Below are 22,218 nucleotides of genomic sequence, written 5' to 3'. Positions count from 1 at the left end.
GTTGAAGAAATCAGTCATTGACAATGCTCTGAAATGAGTTTGGAGGGGGGGGGACAAAATACAAAATAATATATCATTTGTACCTTTACGGTTTGCGGAAAGCGGCCTGTGTGCAACCCTCCCCTCCCCAACCCAAACCCTCCACCCCCTCCACCCCACACAGTCCGCCCTCCCCCTCTATCTTCTCCTCGTTTTCATCAGCGACCACAGTCACTAACCGAAGCGCAGACTGTGTGGCCGGCTGGTCCTCCGCGTCCGTGGCGGTTGTAAAATGTAGCCGGGTTGACGAAGCGCATCCTCGGCGGGTTTTCCTCAGGAGACGATCCCTCTCCATCTAGCGCTTCTGTTCGGGTCGGCACTGTTATGGTTTCAGAGAATGGAAGTGGACGACGTGTCGGTTAGGGAGCAACTCTTCCACAACCGCGTCCGGGAGACTATAGTAAGTAGTAACGCAGAGCACAGCCGCAGCACTTCTTTTCACTGCTGTGATATCTCGTGGGGGGTTATTAAGAATGGGATTAACCAAACTCACTTTAAAGTGTGCAAACCTAGCTAATTACTTAGCTCGAACACGCTGTATTTTTAGTTTTCAAGCACGAGTTGTTGCGCGCGCGCGCGCGAGTGTGTGTGTGTGTGTGGGGGGGGGGTAGCAGCATCAGAATGCTGTGTTACAGACAAACAGGACACTTTACAAAGGTCCCTGTTCACGATGAACCGGAAAGCCACCTTTTAAGCGCCCCCCCCCCTCGTAAATTTCTTCCTTAATCTAGTTTTCCACGGTTCAGGATTCTGCTCCATTGAAAACGATGCGGTAACTTTCCCGTCACGCTAAAATGTCGCTGCTGAACTTCAGACTTACTCGGAAGATTCGTTTAGTTACAACGATGCACATGGGCAGCGACCTCTGAGCCCTAAAAGGCACGGCTGTTCTCATGCACGGTATGCTGTGTTCCTTGTCGAGGTACTTGATAAACTTAACTTTATGCACTGTGCATGGCGATAATGTACAAGCACACAGGTCTGTGCTGAATACTTGGAGTTCAGATTGCACTGGCTCTTACTTGGTTAGTCTGCCCGATTGTCTTGTCTGTTCTTATGTAAAAGCATTCACCGCAGTTCTGCTCATTTTAAGGGGTGAAGGTGCACGGACTGCACTGGGGGTGTAAAGCTCAGTAATTGGTGTTACCCGTGAAAGTACTTCCAAGCAGATGAGCCTCTAAATGCAGCACAAATTCTGTCAGCATTTGTAATCTGTTGCACATGACACAAGAATGGGATGTTTAACATCGACTTGAAGCTTTACCTGTTGGCTGAGTTTTGTCCTTTTGACACACCCCACGCAATTCTCCCCCTGCCTGATGTTGATAAATGTAAAGGGAATCTCAAAGTTGGGATACTTCTTCACCCATTTTGTCAATGAGAAAGCCTATATAGGGCTACTTTATGTATTGCATACACACAAAGCGCATGTCTTCTGAACATCCAGTAAGATTTTGCAGACAATAGGATAGTCATATTTTCATAGCTTCCCTTTACAAGTTATGGCTGTTTTAATAACATATCACAATGAAGTTCTTCTAATGTCCTTGTTTTGCCTTTGCCCCTTTTCATCGATACTGAATGCTGTTAGCCTGAGTCACCCTCTCTTCTAAAACCACCAACCAGCCTTAAATCTCCAGATTAGATATTCCCTCTCAGGGTGGTCACTGGTCAGCAGACCCTGGCATCTCTGGTCGCTAAAGTGCTTTAGACTAAGCTTTTCACTGACGGACCTCTTGAAATCTTGAGGGTTTTTTGTGTTGCACACGGCAAATGGAATGGACATAAAAGTGCAATTTGCCATTTTATGCATTATTTTTTAACTGTTGTGAATAATTAAACATAATCTATACTGCTATGACCCACTGTAAACAAATGTGTGCACACATCGTCTATATGCATACAGCTAACACTAGCATACAAACCAACAAATCCTCACTTCTTTACAGCTGTGACATTTCACAAAAATGTGCCATTGCCAACTTCATTTTCATTTCATAGTAAATTGGGTTGGATGTGCAAAGTGTTGATGATCGCTATTTTTGCTTACATGAGCTCGAAGGTGTTTGGGCCAGTCAGTGTGTTTTACAACAGAAGGAAATCTGGGGCCGGAACCCGAGTCTTAAACACACAAAGATGTGCTGAATCCCGCTTAAGTCCTTTCTCAATGGCTTGCTCAGTACTGCCAGCTCTGGGCATTGCCATTCAAACACGTGTTCCTACACTTGGACTGAGAGTTAGACTGCCCTGTCCCACCCCCGTTTCACACATATTCCCTGTGTTCCCTTTGTTGCATTGACGATAGCTGGGACCATGCCAAATTCAGACTGCATTATTGAACAATTTCACAAGCTGATCTGATTAGTTGTTATGCACAGCACATTGTTGTTAGCTGGTTGCAACATTACAGCTATCTGTCACTAACAGTGACCATTTCTGGCTATGCTGTTGTAAGCCATTAATTTCTTCGCACATTTCAGCAAGTTTCAAAATGGGCTTTGTGTCTGCTTGAAAAAAAATGTCATGTTACTGCAATTGTATGAAGGTCTCATAAGCTTCTGCGGTTCATATTTGGCACTCTTGTTTGTTTCACTGTTATGGCAGTGGGACTTGCCTCGGCAGGTAGTCTCTCAATCAACAGTCAATATCTGAGACCGTTAAATGAGAGGAGGTTGTTAACATTAGCAGTATTTGAAACCTGTCTTTCTTGTTTATATTCAAGTCAACTGCTTACACAACCTCTTTTTCTAATTTTATTGTCTCTCTGAAGTGGGTCAGCTTCTTGAACCTCTTGCATCCATAGATAGGAGGGGTTGTCTACCCATCCCCCCATTTGTTACTGAACCATATGTCCATGTCCACTGATGTAAAGACCATTGTGTTTGTGTTTTGATTTAGATATGGTCCCCCACTCTTTAGGCTCCTTAGTTTTGTCTTTCACATTGCTTTGTGCTGTGTCACTGTTAAAAATCCTGCTATGAAACCTAATTCTTAACTCCATGGATGGCATTAATATTGTAACCCTACAGCCAGTTCCATAAGTTAGAATGTGAGTTAGTGCTGTCAAAAAGCTTTTCACTGTTCCCAGAGGTGCAGTGTGCTTGAGTCTGCATCCTTTTTGGAAACCGGTTTCGACTGGCAGCCTTATGCATGTTGTCAACATTTCTGCCATATTCCAGAGGTACATCCCACCACTTTTGTTTTCTACCATTATTCTGACCTGGAGACAAACTGCTGCATCCTGCTATTCTTGCTGCTATTCCCCCGAGCTCCAGGAAGGATCTGTGTGTTTATGTGTAATTGTGTTCCCTCTCTTTTACGGGTTTGGATGATCTTGAATGCCTATGAATTTCTCCTAATTACTATTCTTTGGCAGAAAATGATGCAGCCTCTCTCATTCAAGAGGTCTACAATATATTCCTGCACCACACTAGTTGAAACACAACCTTAGCACTGTGCAAATACACGCACAGCTTCTAGCGTTATTGACCAAATTGAATTTGGCCATAATGCAGCCAGGCTGAGAGGGTTTTTTTCCCTCCCACAGGTCCACATAGTCAGCACTGTTCAGTATCTATTTGGGAATGCATGGCAAAGTGGAATAGAAATAAATGGGTGCTATCAGTATGCCATAAATATCAATTCATAGCCTTATGTTAGGGTGAAAGCTTTTAGTATGTCACTTGGCCCAACTTTCTCGAGCCTACTTTAATTAGCTTGTATCTCTCCTCACCGTCTATTTGTGAGATGCCAGCTGTTCTCAAACATTGAGGAATCTCATGACCAGTTTAATAAGAGTAAGATCATGACCAACACAATGTGATAATGCTACTGTTTTGCCCTAATAGTTATACAACAAACAAAGCCAATGGAGGCTTAGCCTGAATGTGTCTGTGACTCGAGTCAGTTTGTCTGGCTAAGTGTGATATCACTGATCAGTATGGAGGATAGTTAATATTGAGGTTAAGCGTATATTCTCTTACTCGCTTACTAATCCATCCTAGCTTGTGCCTTGTAACTCATCCATTAACCTCGCTTTCTTGGGATAAACTGGTAATTGTCAGACTCCCATCTGTCTATCCTTGCAGTGCCATAATGTAAAGTTCTGCAGTGTTCGTATATGAAGTGATACATGGACTGACTAATACAACACTTTGTCAGCTAAAAGCAATCAACAATTGTTTGCTCTGTTATTGCAGACAGCTGTGTGAAATGTAGCCTAGTTTATGGATTAGCTTTCAATTTACAAATCTGAAACACAAGTAGTCGGTCTATTTGAATAACCCTGACATTTTTATAAATAGCTGTGACATATCTCTGGGACTGCAGCGGACTGTGTTGACTGTTATGTCACCATGTTATCTTGTTGCTGCTTTTCTACCACCCCCTAGCTTAAGTCTAATAATCCCTGTTCTTTCTCCTCGAGATGATCTCTGTACCCGTGCCACAGATCCGCCCCTCATACACTTGATCAAAGATATGAGCCCAGTTATAATGGTTGTCATTTTTTTGCCAATCAACCGCTAGAGAGAACACAAATGCTGAGAAAAAGCATTGCAACTAACTCTTCTTACCTTATTCAAAGGAAGATGACATGCATATCCCAATTTTTTATCTGGTACAGGAGACGTTTTCAATGATTTTGAATGGAAATCCTCACACTGATATCGATTCCACCACAAGTTTTAGTTTGTATTTTGACTGCAGTTGGTCATTGTCAAGTGTGAATTCAGTTGCAGGACGTGGCTAATTAATTTTAGCTGTGTCATGGAACATGGACTGGGTTGGGAAAAAAAACTGAAAATAATTGATTGATTTGTACCCCCCCCCCCCCCCTTCATGCTCTTCAGATCTGTGTCCTCCTGTTTTCGTGCCTCTACATAGTGTCCTACCTCATACTAACCCACTTCAAGAAGAGGGCCGAGTTTGTCTCTGGTGAGTATGAATGTGTGTCAGTCTGTACTGTCCTGTTGCTAATGCAGAAATGCAGAGGAAAGTGCTCCATGAGAAAGCTTTCCACCATGACTTGCACCAGGAGGAGAACTTAAAGTGTCGACAAACACACTGATTACACTGGTATTCTGGAATGTTATTCCACAATCTATGTAGACCAAACCTTTGAGTGCATGCACAACAGATCTATAGCAGTACTAAAGAACCCCCCCCCCCTATTAACTATGAATAGCCCTCACTTAAAGGTGGAAGGGGGGAATTGTAAGGTCCTGTTCGGACTTTAATTGGTTCACTGGGTGGCTAAGGAACACTTGGAATAATAGTCTGTTAACTGAGCGGTATAATGTACGTAAAATCCTACATGTCTGTGCAAGCATGTATGAATGCTTGCTTATTTGTTATTTTGTTTTTGCTGCGATATTAATGGGTATTTTTCATGCTTGCATTTGTACATGTAACTTAACATGTGCCTGGAAATGTTGAGCTACAGCCATGACTCTGGAGCTTTGCCATAACACAGCCCCAAAAATTGCTGAAGGAGTTGTGTAACCACCTCCTCAGGCAGGCTCCCTGTGTGTCAGGTGGTGGGCAACTGAAGAATGTTTTTACTGCGAGATAAACACACGCTTGAATACTCCTGAATGCTGGCTTTTTTTTTAAGTATATTTTTTATTGGTGAGAAACAAGCAAATAATAAACAATACTGTGTTTACAGGTCACCATTTTTCATATTTTCTTTTCCCCACCCACCCATCCACCCCACCCCTACACCTCAACAAAAACACAATACAAAGAAAGAAAAAAAAATATATACTATATAAAGGGGAAGACACCGATAACCATTGTCTCCCCCCTAATGGCTAACATCAAAAACAACCACAACAACAGCAATAATAATAGAGTGAATTAAATAAGCAAAGATAAAGTATAAAATACTTGTACATACATAAAAAACATAACATAAAAAAGAATAAAAAAGGTATGGACAATTGGTAATACACCAAATCAACATGTCAATCTGCCCTCAAACACTGCCTGCACCCCATGAGGCCACAGTCTAAGATGTATGTACCCACACATTCTATACTTGCACGTATGCCTACCAACATAAACACATGCCCAATGTATTTATATACACACTATATGTACATGCATGCACACGCATATCCCAGAACAGTACAGTTATTTAAACCAAATCATACATCTACTGCTCTAGTCCAATGGGATAGAGCACATCGTTTCGAAGTGAGAGATAAGAGGCTGCCAATGTTTGTAAAAATGTTCAGCAGAGCCCCGGACAGGTGATCTTTTCGAATTTCAGAAATGACATTAAGTCCCGTAACCAGGATGTGTTTGAGGGGGGGGGGGTGAGCAATTTTTTTTTTCCCATAGAGGAAGAATACAATGATGGGCAATTAAAGAGGCAAAGGAGATTACATTGATTTGTTTAGCAGTCATTTTTAACTCCCTCCTCAGGGACACCAAAGATAGCAATTTGAGGCGATGGGTTCAGATTCAGTTCCAAAATCTCCGAGATAAGGTCAAAGAAAGACCTCCAGTATTCCATCAAATTCAGGCATGACCAGAACATATGAGTCAAGTCTGCTGGTGCCTGAGCACATCCGTTACAAATATCAGAGAGGTTTGGGTAAATCTTCGATAATCTTGCTTTGCTAAAATGGATCCTATGAAGGACTCTGAATTGAATGAGACTAAGCCTCGCACAAGAGGAGGATGAGTGTATTACATGTATTGCAGTGTCCCACCAATCATCGGACAGAGTGATACCCAGTTCAGTCTCCCAGCCTTCTTGATCTTATGCAGAGCAGGGAGAGTCGCTGCCGATAAAAGATTGTATATAAAAGAAATATGGCCTTTTGACAAGTCAGCAACTGCAAAAAGATGGTCAATGCCCAAGGCCGGCGGAGCCTGCAGAAATGCTGGGGTGCTGGATTTGGCAAAGTTGCGAATTTGAAAATGCCTAAACAGATCAGAATGTTCAAGTTTGAATGTGGAACATAATTGTGCAAAGCTAGCAAACAGGCCATCAATATAAAGGTCACCTAGGCAGGATAGGCCTTGTCTGTGCCAGACGGCAAATCTTGAATCAATCTTGGCTGGTTGAAAGAGTTAATTGTTGCAGATAGGTGTAGTTGGGGGCAGAGAAGTCCAGCTGAACTGTTGCCTAATTTGTTGCCAGATTTTTAAAGTGGTAATTACTATGGGGTTAGAGGAGTGTTGTCTAGGCTTAAGTGGAAGACTGCTACACACCAGTGCTTTTAGGGATGAAGAATGACAAGAGTTGGCTTCTAATTGAATCCAGTTATCATCAGTGTCTGAGATCCAGAGTGCAATTTTATGCATGTTAGCAGCCCAGTAGTATAATTGAAAATTTGGTAGACCGAGTCCCCCGTAACTTCCCCCTCTGGAGCGGAGATTTACGAATTCTTGGGATTTTACCCCCCACCCATATAAAATGTGAAATTATTGAATCCAATTGATTAAAGAAGTGTTTAGGTTAAAAAAAAAGGTAGGCATTGAAATAAGTATCTGGGGAGCACGTTCATTTTAACGGATTGTACTCCACCTGCTAGGGAAAGAGGTAGGCTGTTCCATCTCTGCAGATCAGTTTTCACCTTTGCTGTTAGAGCCGTCTGATTTTCCTCACCTAGAGAGTGGATGGAAGTTGTAATATTTATTCCTAAGTATTTAGGCCTGGTGCTAGATAATTTGAAGTGAATATCAGACTGGGGTATTTCCTGGGCCAGTTGATTAATAGGAAAGCATTCACTTTTCTGGATATTTAATTGTACCCAGAGAAGTTACTAAAGGGTTGGAGAGTGGCTAAACTATGCGGAATGGAACTTACTGGATTGGAAACGTGAAGGAGTAGGTCATCTGCGTACAAGGATACTTTGTGCTAGACACCACCTTTTTTGATACCTGAAAACAACTTATTAGTTTTAAAAGCAATTGATAGAGGTTCAATAACGATGGCAAAAAGGAGGGGGAAATCGGGCATCCTCGACATGTCCCGCGTGAGAGGGGAAAGTATTGTGATCACTGACTGTTGGTACATACGCAGGCCTGTGGGGAAGCATACAGTAAGCATATTCAGGATGTATATTTTCCGCCGAACCCAAATTGCTTTAATGTGATGGCGCCACTCAACTCGATCAAAAAGCTTTCTCTACATTAAGAGATAACGACCTCAGGATTAGACAGAGGGGCTGGGGAGTGAATGATGTTAAGAAGTCTCCGTTTGTTTGTGAAGGAATGGTGATTTTTAATAAATCTTGTTTGGTCAATGGAAATTATATGAAAGTCAGTAGGAGCAAGATGGAATACATATGCGTGAATGAGAGGGAGGACAGTGGAATGGTGAGAATGCAAGGAGTAGAAGTGATGAAGGCATATGAGTTTAAATACTTGGGGTCAATTGTACATGGTACCAGGGAGTGCAGAAGAGAGGTGAAAAAGAGCGCAGCTAGGGTGGAGTGGGTGGAGAAGAGTAACAGGAGTGATTTGCAACAGAAGGGTACCAGCAAGCGTTAAAGGGATGGTTTACAAAATATTTGTGAGACCAGCTACGTTATATGGTCTGGAGACAGTGGCACTGATGAAAAGACAGGAGGCAGAGCTGGAGGAGGCAGAGTTGTAGATGCTAAGATTTTTATTGGGAGTGAAGAAGAAGGACAGGATTAGGAATGAGTATATTAGAGCGACAGCTCAGGTTGGATGGTTTGGAGACAAAGCAAGAGAGACAAGATGGAGATGGTTTGGACATGTGTGGAGGAGAGATGCTGGGTATATTGGCAGAAGGATGCTGAATATGGAGCTGCCAGGGAAGAGGAAAAGAGGAAGGCCAAAGAGGAGTTTTATGGATGTGGTTAGAGAAGACATGCAGGTGGCTGGTGTGACAGAGGAAGATGCAGAGGACAGGAAGAGATGGAAACGGATGATCCACTCTGGTGACCCCTAACAGGAACAGCCGAAAGTAGTAGGTTGTAGTAGTAGGTCAATGGAAATTATAGGGGGCAAAATAGTCTCTTCGTCAACATTAAGAAGCAAAATAAATCGATAAGAAGAGCATAAATTTGGATCTTTGTCCTTGAAATTTGGATCTTTGTCCTTTTTAAGGATCAGGGAAATAGAGGCTCGGTGGTAGTGTGCCTTTTTGGAGAGAGTCCTCAAACATTTCTAAAAGCAAAAGGTGCCAACTGATTGGAAAACTTCTTATAAAATTCTGTAGGATAGCTGTCCGGTACAGGGGTTTCCCACTCTACATTAACTTGATGGCATCCATTATTTCATTAAGATTTAGCGGTGTCTCCAAGTTTTTTTGCTGTTCCAGCGTTAATTTATGAATATTGAGCCCATTAAAGAAATTTAACATGTCAGGTGAGTCAGATTTGTATAGATCAAAATAATAGGCTCTGAAAGTCTCATTAATTACAGAGGTGTTAGATGTCAGTGAACCTGAATTAATGGTTATTTGAGAAATTTGTTGTGAGGCCATCCTGCCCTTCAACTGATGTGCGAGAAGGCACCCTGCCTTATCCCAATGTTCGTACAATGTCCCCCAAGCTTTAAGCAACATCTTCTCTGCATCCTTTGTGGACAAAAGATTGAATTCAGTTTGGAGAGCAAGTCTCTCCTTGAACCGTTCAGGAGATGGTGAAATGGAACATCGGCGGTCTAGATCAGCTATTGCCTCTGTAAGCTCGCGTTGTCGTCTCTTCCGAGCCTTATTGTGAGTGGTATATGAAATTGTCTCGTCCCTAAGGAATGCCTCAAGGGTTCCCCATAGTAAAGATGGACTGATATCATCTGTTTGGTTAGTCTCCACAAAGGTAAATAGACTGGGTGATAAGATTACAAAATTTAGCATCAGACAGAAAAGTGAAATCCAATCTCCAGAAGCGACTCTCTCTATGATGGTTTTCAAGGCTTAAGTCAAGTATCACAGGGGAGTGGTCAGAATTAACTATAAAGGAGTATTCAACTGAGGTTACAGTGGGAAGAAGTGTCTTATGCATCCATCCATTAGCTGAACTGCTTATCTTGCTCTCAGGGTCGTGGGGATGCTGGAGCCTATTCCAGCAGTCATTGGACGGCAGGCGGGGAGACACCCTGGACAGGCCGCCAGGCCATCACAGGAAGTGTCTTATCTATAAAGAAATTATCTATACGGGAGTAAAAAATTATGGACGTGAATAAAAAGAATAGTGTCTATCAGTTGGATGAGAGAATCCATGGGTCGACACAGCCACACTGATCCATAAAGGTAGCCAGCGCTTGCGACATCTTGGAAGGCGTAACTGTTCTAGAGCTAGCGACATCTTGGAAGATGTAACTGTTCTAGAGCTAGACTGGGATCCATCACACAATGTCTCCTCCAAATATTAGCTTGTGAGTGTGTAAATCCAGAAGCGACGAAATCAGTTTCTTCATAAAATCTACATCTTCCCAATTTGGGGCATACACAGAGACGAGAACAACTGGGGTTTGATAAAGGGAGCCAGTTACTATAATATATCGCCTGTTAAGAGTCACAGATGATATTAGAGGGAATAGAACTTACTTTTTTATTAATCAAGATGGCGGCGCAGTGGTTAGCGCAGACGCCTCACAGCAAGAAGGTCCTGGGTTTGAGCCCCGGGGCAGTCCAACCTTGGTGGGTCATCCTGGGTCGTCCTCTGTGTGGAGATTGCGTGTTCTCCCGTGTCTGCGTGGGTTTCCTCCGGGGGCTCCGGTTTCCTCCCACAGTCCAAAAACATGTAAATCAGTTGAATTGGCTGTACTAAATTGTCCCTAGGTATGAATGGGTGTGTGTGGGGGGGCCTGTGATGGCCTGGCGGTCTATCCAGGGTGTCTTCCCACCTGCCACCCAATGACTGCTGGAATAGGCTCCAGCATCCCCGTGACCCTGAGAGCAGGATAAGTGGTTCAGATAATGGATGGATGGATGGATTAATGGCTGCACCTCTCGTTTTAAGGTTGAATGTAGAGTGAAAAGTATGACCTATCCAGGGCCTTCTAAGTCGTTGGTGGTCTATTGTACGCAAGTGTGTTTCTTGTAAGAATGTGATGTCTGTGTTGAAGTATTTCAGGTGAGAAAATACTCTAGCCCGCTTCACAGGTCCATTCAGGCCCCCTATGTTTCACAAGGTAATTTTGATGGAGATTCTCACTGAACTGCTTGGGTTATTTGTCATAAGAACCTCTGAAAATCAAATGCTAATGGGATATAGCGATTTGGTTCAGTTGAAAAGTTGTTGGGTATATGTGTAAACCCAGTCAGGTACTGTAGCAAGAAGAGTGACAGACGACATATGCTGACCCGAATGCAAAAGCAGGTAATGGGGGGGGGGGGGGGGGGGATTTAAAAAAAAAGCAAAACAAAAACATCCCACCTCATACCAGTCCGCCCTTCCCCTTGTATGCTCATCTTCCCACGTATGATGAGCTGCAGGTAAAACCATTTATTAACCTCTGGAATAACTAAATGAAAGCACCATCCTTCTTATCCCTCTATCCTTAAAACAGAGAGCACTACCGAGCTTGCATATGTACTATAAACACACACCAACAGATTTAGAAATAAAACAGGAACAGAGCAGAGTAGCACAAGAATGCCAGAAAAAAAACAAGCAGTATACATGTATGTGCACACATATGCGCATGCAACTACTATATACACACACATGCACACGCGCACGCACACAAACTTCACACCGTTACCTTGAAGTGTCAAAGCCATTTAAGAATCAGGTTCTGAGTTTGAGATGACTGCAGTTTGTAAAAAGAAAAGACCGAAGTAGTGTCCTATATTCAGTGGATGGCGTGGTTGTCTGAAGAGACTCCGTTTTTCATGTACTGGGTTTGAGGGAGCCGGTATTATGGCGAGCGCGGCAGTGGTGGAAAAGTCCAATTGTAGTGTCCGGAGTTAATGTTTAGTCCATATTCCAATGGTAGAGGTCCACAGTCAAAATCAAAGGTTCGTGTTATAACGAGGAGCTTTCGTCGGGTTGAAATAATCAGGTTTCAAAAAAGGGCCGAGGTGTACGGTAGCCAAATCAGCCGCCCTAATTGTTTATATCACTGATGCATGTCCCGGACCGAATAGGAAAGCCTCGGCAGTTCAGGAGCTGTGTACGTTTCGGGCTTGTTTATTCAGATAAGTTCCCCAGGTGTTGATTGTAGAACATTTCAGCCTCTTCTGCGGTGTGAAACTTGTGCTTAATGCCCTGGTGTGTTAGTATATACAGCTGGATGGCGGAGTATGAACTTAACACACAATAAGTCCAAACTCTACACAATAAGTCCAAACTCCATGAGAGTTTGGACTTATTGTGAGGAATGTGGTGCGCTTCTTGGCCAGCTTGCTGCTCATGTCTGGGGAAAAATAAAGATCCTTTGACCTTGATATACAAGTTGACCTCGTTTCCTCGCAAGGGTAAGTACCTGGGTCCTCTTTTTGTAGAGCAGAAAACGAATTGTCACGGGTCGGGGCCGTTCTCCTTCCCCTGGTTTCGCTCTCAACGTGCGGTGTGCTATTTCAAGCTCTGGTGGTGAGGTGAACGATTCGTCTTGCAATATGTCAACGAAAAATTTAGACATAAAATCTGTGGCCGAATGTCCCTCGTAACCTTCGGGTAGTCCAGCTACTCCGATGTTGTTCTGACGAGAGCGATTTTCAAGGTCTTCCGTCGTGTGTTTAAGGTGGCGGTTTTCAGTTTGGAGTTGTTTCAGCTGTGTTTCAATGCTGGTTAGCCTGTCGTTGTGGTCGGAGAGGGCAGTATCAATTGCAATCATACGAGAGCCCAAATCCTCCACCTTGATTCGAACTGCATGTCAGGTCGTTTGAATAGGAGACAGTGAAGCTTGTATTTCGGCAGAAATCGCTGCTCTATTCTTCTCCGGTTCAGCTATCAGGTTGGCGATGGTCAGAGTGGAGTTAGCTACGTCAGGTGCGGTAGCCATTGTTAGCTTAGGCTCTGGCGGTATGGTAGGGTCCGTGGTCATAGTTTTTCCCTCTCTGGGCGCCGGTCTTATTTTTGCCAGACGTTTCCCCACCTGCCGCCCAATGATTGCTGGGATAGGCTCCAGCATCCCGCGACCCCGAATGGGATAAGCGGCTCAGACAATGGAATGGAATTATTAAACTTTGTATTGTGGCCCTTTCCTGCAACACTGAGTACATTCGAGGTTTACTGATGATGTGAATAGTAAGGATTTGAGAAATTGCTTGGGAGCTGCTCTCTGTGCGTCTGCTTCATTCGGTCGCCATATCAGAGGTTCCTGAACGCTGGCTTTTCGTTTGCCAAGAATATATAACAACTGTTATCCTCAGGTATCGTCATTTGAACGGTTGTCAGTTTCAAAGACCTGTGTTAAAATGTTGCTATGCGTTCGGGTGAAAAGTTATGTAATAAACCCAATAAACTGTCGTTATTGGAAGCAGCTGTGCACCTTCAGTAAGCCAGCCCTCTACTAGTCTGCTGGGCAGGGCTGGACATTAGGGAATGGCTAGCTCATGTTGTGTTTTGGAACGGATAATCTTTGGAAGCATGCTATGCATTACTCTACTGCCTTCTATGCCCTCCATGCATCACAGTTTTACCTGGCAGCAAAAAGCAGAATTGCACAATTCAAAAACATGAAACCGGTTTGGGATTCAGTGTCGATGGCAAGAACTTGTTTTTCCGTTTAATATATATCAAGCAACTGTACACAAACATGTTAATGTGAAGCATTATTAATTCCAGATGGAATGAAACTTATTTCAGTTTTAAAGTACAGCCATTAAAAACATTTCACATCAATACTTGCCAAACATGTTTTGCCCATTGTTTAAGCATCTTTCAGTGTACATGCATGTCAATGATGACAGATGAGACCCTTGATTTTATTTATCCATACTCATGTCATTCCATTTGCTCCCTATACAAAATGCAGTTTTAGCATGTGACACTCTGGGAACCTGTCGAACAAAATGTTCTGAACATTGACTCCCCCCTCTTTGCCCCTACTGAGTACAGCACTTATTCCTTGTTTTTCTTCTACATGTGTTCAACTCCCTCTGCTGTAGCTTTCCCCAGATTTTTTAAGGAAAGCAGATTCATCCACACTCCATTTCGCGCCTATGGGGTGTGGAAGAATTTTCCTACAGCTAAATGTATTCTCAAAGTCGGCATTTGTAGAGTGAAAAGTTGAATTTGCTTTAATTTTGCAATTTCGGGCAAGGAAGACCAGCGGCATACATTAGTTCGATGGACTGACTCCCAGAATGTACAAGAGCAATTCCTTTTTATACAGTGACTAGCAATATACATAGTATGTGCTTTAAAGTCACAGGGTTGTATAAATTTTCATTCACAATACCATTATACATAAATGGCAAGATGAAAACAATGTAAATGAATCAACATTGAATATCACTGGATTTTGGCCTGGGACATAAGGCCGTGACACACCAGGCCAACGGTCGGCCAATGTCGGAACGTTGGTGAGCGTCTGTGGCCCTAGTTTTTGCAGTGTCCCGCGCCATTGGCACTAGTCGGACCCCTGTCAGCAGCTTTTCAGCCGTCGGTGAGAGAGATCGCTCTGATTGGCTGTTCAGCTTAGCGAATCAGTGCACGAGATGAGAAACGGAAGTTATGAAAGCAAGCAAACGACATAGTCAAGAGGCCACACACAAGGCTCTTCTTATCTTTTGTCTTCATCTTACCTGAACATTTCAAGAAGCTAATATTGCCACATTTTTTTCCACATTTCACATTCTTATTTCACGTATTCTCGATTAGAAGTAGCTATATTATGACACCGTCTGTAGTGAGTGAGAGTTAAGTGAACATGGTAAGCAAACGCTGCTTTGTTTACGGCTTGTATATCCACAGTCCTGGGTCTTCCGGTTTCAAATTTTGAATGATGAAAACAGACTACCACCACCTGCTGGTATGGAGAGTTATTTCCTCTCATGCAGGCACAGAACGTAGTGGGCCGTTGAATGTAGTCCTTGCGGTGTGTTCAAGTGCTACTTTTTGGCCCAGATGCAGGCAACGTGAGGTGACGCAACAGTCGGCCTTCATCGCCACTAGTTCTCTGATGTCGGTTTGGTGTCTCTGAGCCCATAGACTGGTGTTCTGTGCATAACCAAGTGTCGTAAGCATATAGAAAGGGCAATCGTCTCACGGTGAGAGAGGAAGAATCCTCTAGGGAGAAATTAGCAAGTGACAAATAACTCAGTAAGGCTCAAATTAAGTAAATACCCATGCAAAGAGGTACTCAGAAACTTGGTACCTCCTTGTGTGGAGGAAAGCCTTTGATTATAACATAGGTGGAAAAAATATGCTGCCATATGAGGCAAAATGGACATCCACCCATCTATCAACATTTGCATCTCTTACCTTATTGGGGGTTAAATTATCTGTGGTTAAGCTTTCCTCAGCAGCTAAAGTGAACTGAAGCCTATCTTGTTATCTTTGGCAGCTTATCTGTTTAAACATTACATAGCATGGCATGGTCATTGCATGGCTGTCGAGATGAATTATTCAATAGCTCTTTCTCTCATTAGTGTAATGGCTCTAATCTCACTTGTGTTTTTTTCCGCTCTTTTTCAGAGGACATTGAAGATGCCACTGTCAACAAAATTGCGTAGGTGAAAACCCCTAATGATTAACTGACCCAACAGCAATCTTGTGTTATTCAATCGATGTGATTAGTGTCGGTGTAGACAAATGATTTTGTACCTGAGTCAACATGATATGTGACCAAGCCTGTAACAATTTCTCTAGTTTTATTGCCTCTCTGTCCCTCTGTGTTGTCCATTTCACACCCACCCTATTCCAGCTTTGCTCTTTGTCCCTACACGTTGGCACTGTACTAAATCCTCTTACCCTCACCACACATACACGGCGGCTACAGAGCTGCACAAACAAATATACTACAGCATCAATAAAATAAACACATTTGTATTTTTGTCTCTCTCTTTAGGCTGTGTTTATGCACGTTCACCCTCTCTGTTGCGGTGTGCGCTGTACTTTTGCTCCCCATCTCGATCTTGTCCAATGAGGTGCTGCTCACCTTCCCGCAGAATTACTACATGCAGTGGCTCAACGGATCTCTTATCCACGGTACTGCTCATCACTTATTCCCACAAGCTGATGCACTTTTCCCACACCGTGATCCCTGAGAAGTCATTAAAGGCAATAACTAGCTCTGGTAACTAATGAGCTCCTAATCAATACTGCTCATTTTTGTGTACAAAAGGGTAATTAATATAGAATTGATTGAATTGATTGAATGTGTCTGTATGTAGTGTTGTGGGGCGAGTAAAGAAGCAAGTCTAGTTGTCTCTGCAGCTGTTTGTCACACGTGCTTTTAAACGCTGTTTTTCCAAGGCTTTTCACCCTGAGGCCAAAAACCAGTTCTTTGTCAAGTCACGTTCACAAGATTTAAACAAAATGTAAAGGTCATAAGGGAACAGGCCCCCAAAGTACTCTGTAATCCCTGTCAGTTCTTCCCCTCTCATGCTTGGTAGGACTGATCACCATAGTTGGGTCACCAATATGTGGCTGCAGAGTAGTCGGGGCATCGTGGTCTCCTGTATAGCTGGGCTATGCCCCACTGTGGCTGACAGTTGTACTGCACTGACAATTCACTCCACACACACACACACACACACACACACACACACACACACACACATATATATATACATATATATATATATATATATTTTTTTTTTTTGGAATGAGATTAATGCTTTGTATGAAACTTAATGCTTGTAAAATCATTCTTTCTCTCATCAGGCTTGTGGAACCTAGTGTTTCTCTTCTCCAATTTATCCTTGGTCTTCCTCATGCCCTTTGCCTACTTCTTCACCGAGTCTGAGGGATTTGCGGGGTCGAAAAAGGTACTTGGTTAGTATTTCCTGGAATAAATTGTCATCATACACCTATAAAAGCTGCTACTGATGTTCTTGTAAATAGCACTGCTGTTAATTTTAATTGCCTTTGTTGATACTGCTTTGCCTGATAATCAAACATTGGTCGTGTGTAGGGAGTGATGGCACGGGTCTATGAGGCAGTTGTGCTACTGTTGCTGTTGGCTCTTCTGGTCCTGGGCATTGTGTGGGTGGCATCAGCCCTCCTCCACCACAATATGGCCAGGGAAAGCCTCTATGGTGAGTTAACATAATACAAAAAGACCTTTTTAATGAAGACGGTAGACTGTCAAATTTTATTAGTTTTACGGTTTGGTTGAACTCACGTTCTCTTCCTTTCATGTCTAGACCTGTGGGAGTACTACTTGCCCTACCTGTACTCTGGTATCTCTCTCCTTGGCGTGTTGCTACTGTTGTGTAAGTCTATATGAACCTCAGTTCCTGTGTGAAAGAGGGGGCTATCATATGAATTGTGACAAGGTTTCTAAGTCCATATCTGATCTAATATGTGTTTTGTCTTCAGTGTGTACCCCCTTTGGGTTGTCCCGGATGTTCAGTGTCACCGGCAGCCTAATCGTCAAACCACGGGTCAGTGACAATCTTGATGTGCCCATAAATGGCCTCAAAATCCTATTTTTCACTAAATCAAAAATACCGTTCCATATAGCCATTGCCATCAACCTTTGTTGTGTGGTTTTAAAACCTAGTTTAGTGATTATGACCTTTGTCTCATCTTCCTTAGCTGTTGGAAAATGTAGAAGAGACATTGAGCTGTGCCACCTTTGAGGAGGCTTCACTATCTAGGAAACTGAGTCGTGAGTACGCCATCATGGACAACGTTTTTGGTTGTTGTCCAGTCACTCGTTTTTGTTATGTAGTCTTGACCCCATGTCATCTGTTTGTAGGTGGCAACACATCATACTGGGTCAAGCTGAACATGGAGACGATGAAAAGAGAGTATCAATTAGTCCAGACCAAGCGCATTGCTTTGGGTAAGACTGAATGAACTCACTGCTCATTGCTGGGCTTCCTATTTTAATTACAGTACTTATAGTCAGAGACTGGCACTTGCTCATCTCTTGTACTTTCTTTGTTTTCCTCGCTTTCCCCAACAGAGATGCGTAGGAAGGCGTCCCCATGGCAACGTAACCTGGGCTACCCGCTTGCCATGCTTCTGCTCCTAGCTCTGACGGTATTGCCGAGCTTTGAACATAACCATCTGAAAGTCGACTCTTACATGAGAACGTTGTTTGGGGTTTTGGTGTTTGTTTGTTTTTTCACTGCATAATAATGAAATCAGCCATTTATGTACCCTCCAGGTGATGTGTGTACTGATGGTGTGTTTCAATGTACTGGAGCTGCTCTTTGATGAGACGGCTCTGCCCAGAGGAATGGAGGTAAGGGTCTCTGCTTGAAACCTTATTTGGTCATTGCATATTGGTGTGCGACAGCTTTGGTCAAGTGTTGGCTGTTGGTCGGTCACTGTGTTTCAGGACCCTCGCCTGGGGACAGCTTCCTTCTCTATGTTTGGCTCACTAGGTGCTGCTGTGCAAGTGGTCCTAATCCTGTATCCTTTTAACAGAGACTCCTATTAGCCTAGTAAGTCTGCACATACAAGAGATTTAACCTGGTGTGTTGCTTACACATAATGACTGAGAAGTGATATAATGTTATGAAAATACAACACCAAAGTATATGTCCATTAACGAAGTACAATGAATGGGCAGCATGATAGCCTAGTGGTTAGCACTGTTGCTTCACAGCAAGAAGGTCATGGGTTCGAACCCCAGGCTGTCCCTGGTTCTTTCTGTGTGGAGCTTGCATGTTCTCCCCGTGTCTACGTGGGTTTCCTCCGGGTGCACCGGTTTCTCCCCACCATCAAAAAGACATGCATGTTAGGTTTAATACTCCTGTCTGAGGGTGTCCGGGTAGTGTAGCAGTCTATTCCGTTGCCTACCAACATGAGGATCCCGGTTCAAATCCCCGTGTTACCTCCGGCTTGGTCGGGCGTCCCTACAGACACAATTGGCCGTGTCTGCGGGTGGGAAGCCGAATGTGGGTTTGTGTCATGGTTGCTGCACTAGCGCCTCCTCCGGTTGGTCGGAGCACCTGTTCAGGGGGAGGGGGAACTGGGGGGGATAGCATGATCCTCCCGTGTGCTACGTCGCCCTGGTGAAACTCCTCACTGTCAGGTGAAAAGAAGCGGCTGGCGAATCCACATGTATCGGAGGAGGCATGTGGTAGTCTGCAGCCCTCTCCGGATCGGTAGAGGGGGTGGAGCAGCGACTAGGATGGCTCGGAAGAGTGGGGTAAGTGGCCGGACACAATTGGGGAGAAAAAGGGGAGGGAAATCCAGAAAAAAAAATGCTCCTGTTTGTGCCTCTGACCAAGGCAATGGAAAAAATAACTGGAGTTGGTCCCCTGGGCGCTGCAGCTGCCCGCTGCTCCTACACAATAGGATTAAATGTAGAGAACACATTCATTGTAAGAATACAATGTCAAATAAAGTGGTTTCATTTTCATGAATTGAGCTATTAAAAGGCCTCTTCTACAGCGCAAATAAAAGATTAAAAAGTCAGTAGAATTCTATGTAAGTAAGAAGAATTATCCAATAAGTTTACAAATGGTAAAAAAATGCAATAGCTGTCCTTTACTATATGCATACATATGCTCACACAAAGTGGTCAGGGATGTCGAACCCTGTACCATGGAAGGCCAAGAAGGTGTGGGTTTTTATTCCAACCGACCGCTACACCAGCTAATTTATCACAACTTCAGCACGAGTAGAAGAAGCTGATGTAATGAAAGGTTGAAATTAAAACCTGCACTCTCTTGGACCCCTATGGCACATGGTTTGACACCCCTGGCCTAGGTACTGACCAGCCTTTTAAAATGGTGACTGGGTGTACTCTACTGTCTCTTCTTAGCATAGTAAACCCCAACACAAAGATTTTCTGAAATCCTCAAGTCCTTTCACAACAGCCTGCTTAGTAATGCCTGCTCTGGGCATTGCCAGTCACACACGTGTTCCTACATTTGGGCTGAGTGTTACTCTGCCCTGCCCTCACCCATCCTGACCTCCAACCACCAATTCTTTTTTTCCCTATTTCTCCTTTGTTGCTCTCTTGAGAGTATACATCTTCTTTATATCCACCATTGTCCTTAACGGTATGTCAGCTACCTGATGGTGGCGTCAGTGGTTGGCTTCTACAGCTCTCCTCTCTTCACCGGCCTGCTGCCTCGTGCTCAGGACACCAACCTCACACAGGTATTTCCCAACCAACCCACACATCTACTATGTCTTATGTAAAAGGTCAATCTATGGCCTGAACATTTTCATATTTGTTCTCGACAGTGACATCGTTTTTTTTCCTCCTCAGATAATTGGGAACTGTGTTTCACTGCTAGTTTTGAGCTCGGCACTGCCAGTCTTTTCACGCACACTTGGTAAGCACATTGTCACAAGTCAAAATGACTAATGTGTTATTTACTAGAAAAAAAGCCACAAGTAATTTCAGTTGGTGCTGACTGAGCACTTCTACTTGTAGTTTTACTATTCCCCACAAGAGGGCATGTGTAAACAGTTATCGGTTGCTGGTGAGGCTTGGGCTAGAGACAAAATACTGGAATGGTCAGTCTACAACAGAACATTTTACATGGCAGGTTTAATTTCATTTCATTTTATCAGGTATCACCCGGTTTGACCTTTTGGGAGACTTTGGACGGTACAACTGGCTGGGGAACTTCTACATTGTCTTCTTATACAACATGCTGTTTGCTGGGCTCACCTCGGCTTCCCTCATCAAGACAGTCACCTGGGCAGTGCAGAGAGAGCTCATCCGTGCCTTTGGTGTGTCTGCATTTTCTCACTTATGTTATATAGAGCGGGCTCCAGTATGTATGTATGTATGTATGTATGTATTTGTGTGATTGTGAAACTGTGTTCTGTTCTCTGCTGGAAGTCTCTGCGCTTCGATGGACTATGTCACCAGTGTTCCCACCTTAGGCCCACATTTTCCTATGGGCTGGTCTCTTTTCCTGAAATAGAAAGTGTACAATTCTTTCAGGAAAGTGTAAAGGGACAAGAGGCGAATAGGGTCCCCTTGGGGACCTTTAGGCCCTACCGCCCTAGTCCCCTCACAGTGCACACACACCCTTTACCTCTCTGCCCAACACAAACAGTAGCTCGGATCATGGCCACACCACACACACATACACCCTCCCCTTCCTCGCAGCTCAGATAGTATCTCTGCTCCACAGTAATTCTCCTATTCTTTCCCCTTGCCTTACAACTTGCTTTTGTTCTGTGATTGATGGACTTTCTTTTCATCCAAATGAGCCTTTCTCAGTTTAGCAAGGATTGTGCTCCACCGTTGGTAAGTAATCTTGTCGTTTTCTTTGCAGGTCTCCACAGACTGCCCCTAACTGTGTCACGCTCCGCAATCCCCTTAAGACTCCTCCTGGCCAGTGGACTGTCCAAGATCCAGTGACTTTCCCTTCCCCACCAGTTGGCTGCCTATCTTACCTTTGGAACTTACACCTACTGGATCAAAGACGATTAGAGTTTGATTCTCTAGCCAATCAGTATGTGGCTCACGCAAGTGAGAAGGTTGGAGTGAAGGAATCTGTGTAGTGTGTCCACCAGGAGTTCTCCTCAGAGCTCTATTTCATGACCAATGCAAGTTGATGTGGGAAACGAACTATATCAGGTTATTTGATTTACAAGGTCAGAAACTGCAGGGGCAGCTCCTTTAGCCATGGTGATGACTGGAACAGATACACATAAGGGATCAAGGCCATATTTGGAGTCTTGCCATAGTATGATGAGCCCCACAAAACCTGATGCCTCATGAAAAACCTCATGTTGGATCCATGGGATGGCCTTTGCACCATGAGCATATGTCAAAAGTCAGCAAGGTTATTTTGGAACTTTACGTTGTAGCCGTGACAACGTTTCCTCTTCCTGCTGTAGGTTGAGTGCACACTCTTTTCACTACAGCTCCCCCACGCTTTCCCCCCTCTTAGGTTGCACTACTATTTTAGGATTGTGAATCTCATTTCCGTGTGTTTGTCAGTCTAGTCTGCACTGGTGTTATGTTAGTTAATGAGAGGAAGTTTCTAATGGGAGCAAGCGGTGCATGGAGTATATTGTCTACCCATTGATTATAGCCATCGGTTATAAGTCTCACATTGGTGCCCTTTCAAATTGAGCATTCTTGTAGACGAAAGAAATTTTTCTGTGGTGATTTCATTTGAACAAGCATTTATTTTTCAAA

The 22,218-nt window shown here is 43.6% G+C and overlaps 1 protein-coding gene across 2 annotated transcripts; it reads left to right on the top strand.

Moving 5' to 3' along the window:
- Positions 1-240: 240 nt before the first annotated feature.
- lmbr1l (limb development membrane protein 1-like) lies at positions 241-22,214 on the top strand. 2 transcript variants are annotated; one of them, XM_056302167.1, is made up of 17 exons: positions 241-439; positions 4,890-4,974; positions 15,618-15,651; positions 15,991-16,130; positions 16,809-16,912; positions 17,059-17,182; positions 17,291-17,359; positions 17,466-17,530; positions 17,685-17,754; positions 17,848-17,934; positions 18,058-18,134; positions 18,262-18,339; positions 18,436-18,509; positions 20,120-20,210; positions 20,323-20,389; positions 20,631-20,792; positions 21,347-22,214. In XM_056302167.1, exons 1-17 carry the CDS (start codon positions 377-379, stop codon positions 21,430-21,432), a joined length of 1,476 nt encoding a protein of 491 aa, XP_056158142.1. In that variant the 5' UTR covers positions 241-376; the 3' UTR covers positions 21,433-22,214. The 2 variants fall into 2 exon arrangements, with proteins under 2 accessions (XP_056158142.1, XP_056158141.1); XM_056302166.1 differs by having other exon boundaries at positions 17,685-17,757.
- Positions 22,215-22,218: the final 4 nt, after the last annotated feature.

This window comes from Lampris incognitus, chromosome 2 (assembly GCF_029633865.1).
Source record: "Lampris incognitus isolate fLamInc1 chromosome 2, fLamInc1.hap2, whole genome shotgun sequence".
Taxonomy (NCBI): domain Eukaryota; kingdom Metazoa; phylum Chordata; class Actinopteri; order Lampriformes; family Lampridae; genus Lampris; species Lampris incognitus.
Note: the sequence above shows the minus strand (reverse complement) of the source record. Positions and strands in the feature narration are given on the sequence as shown.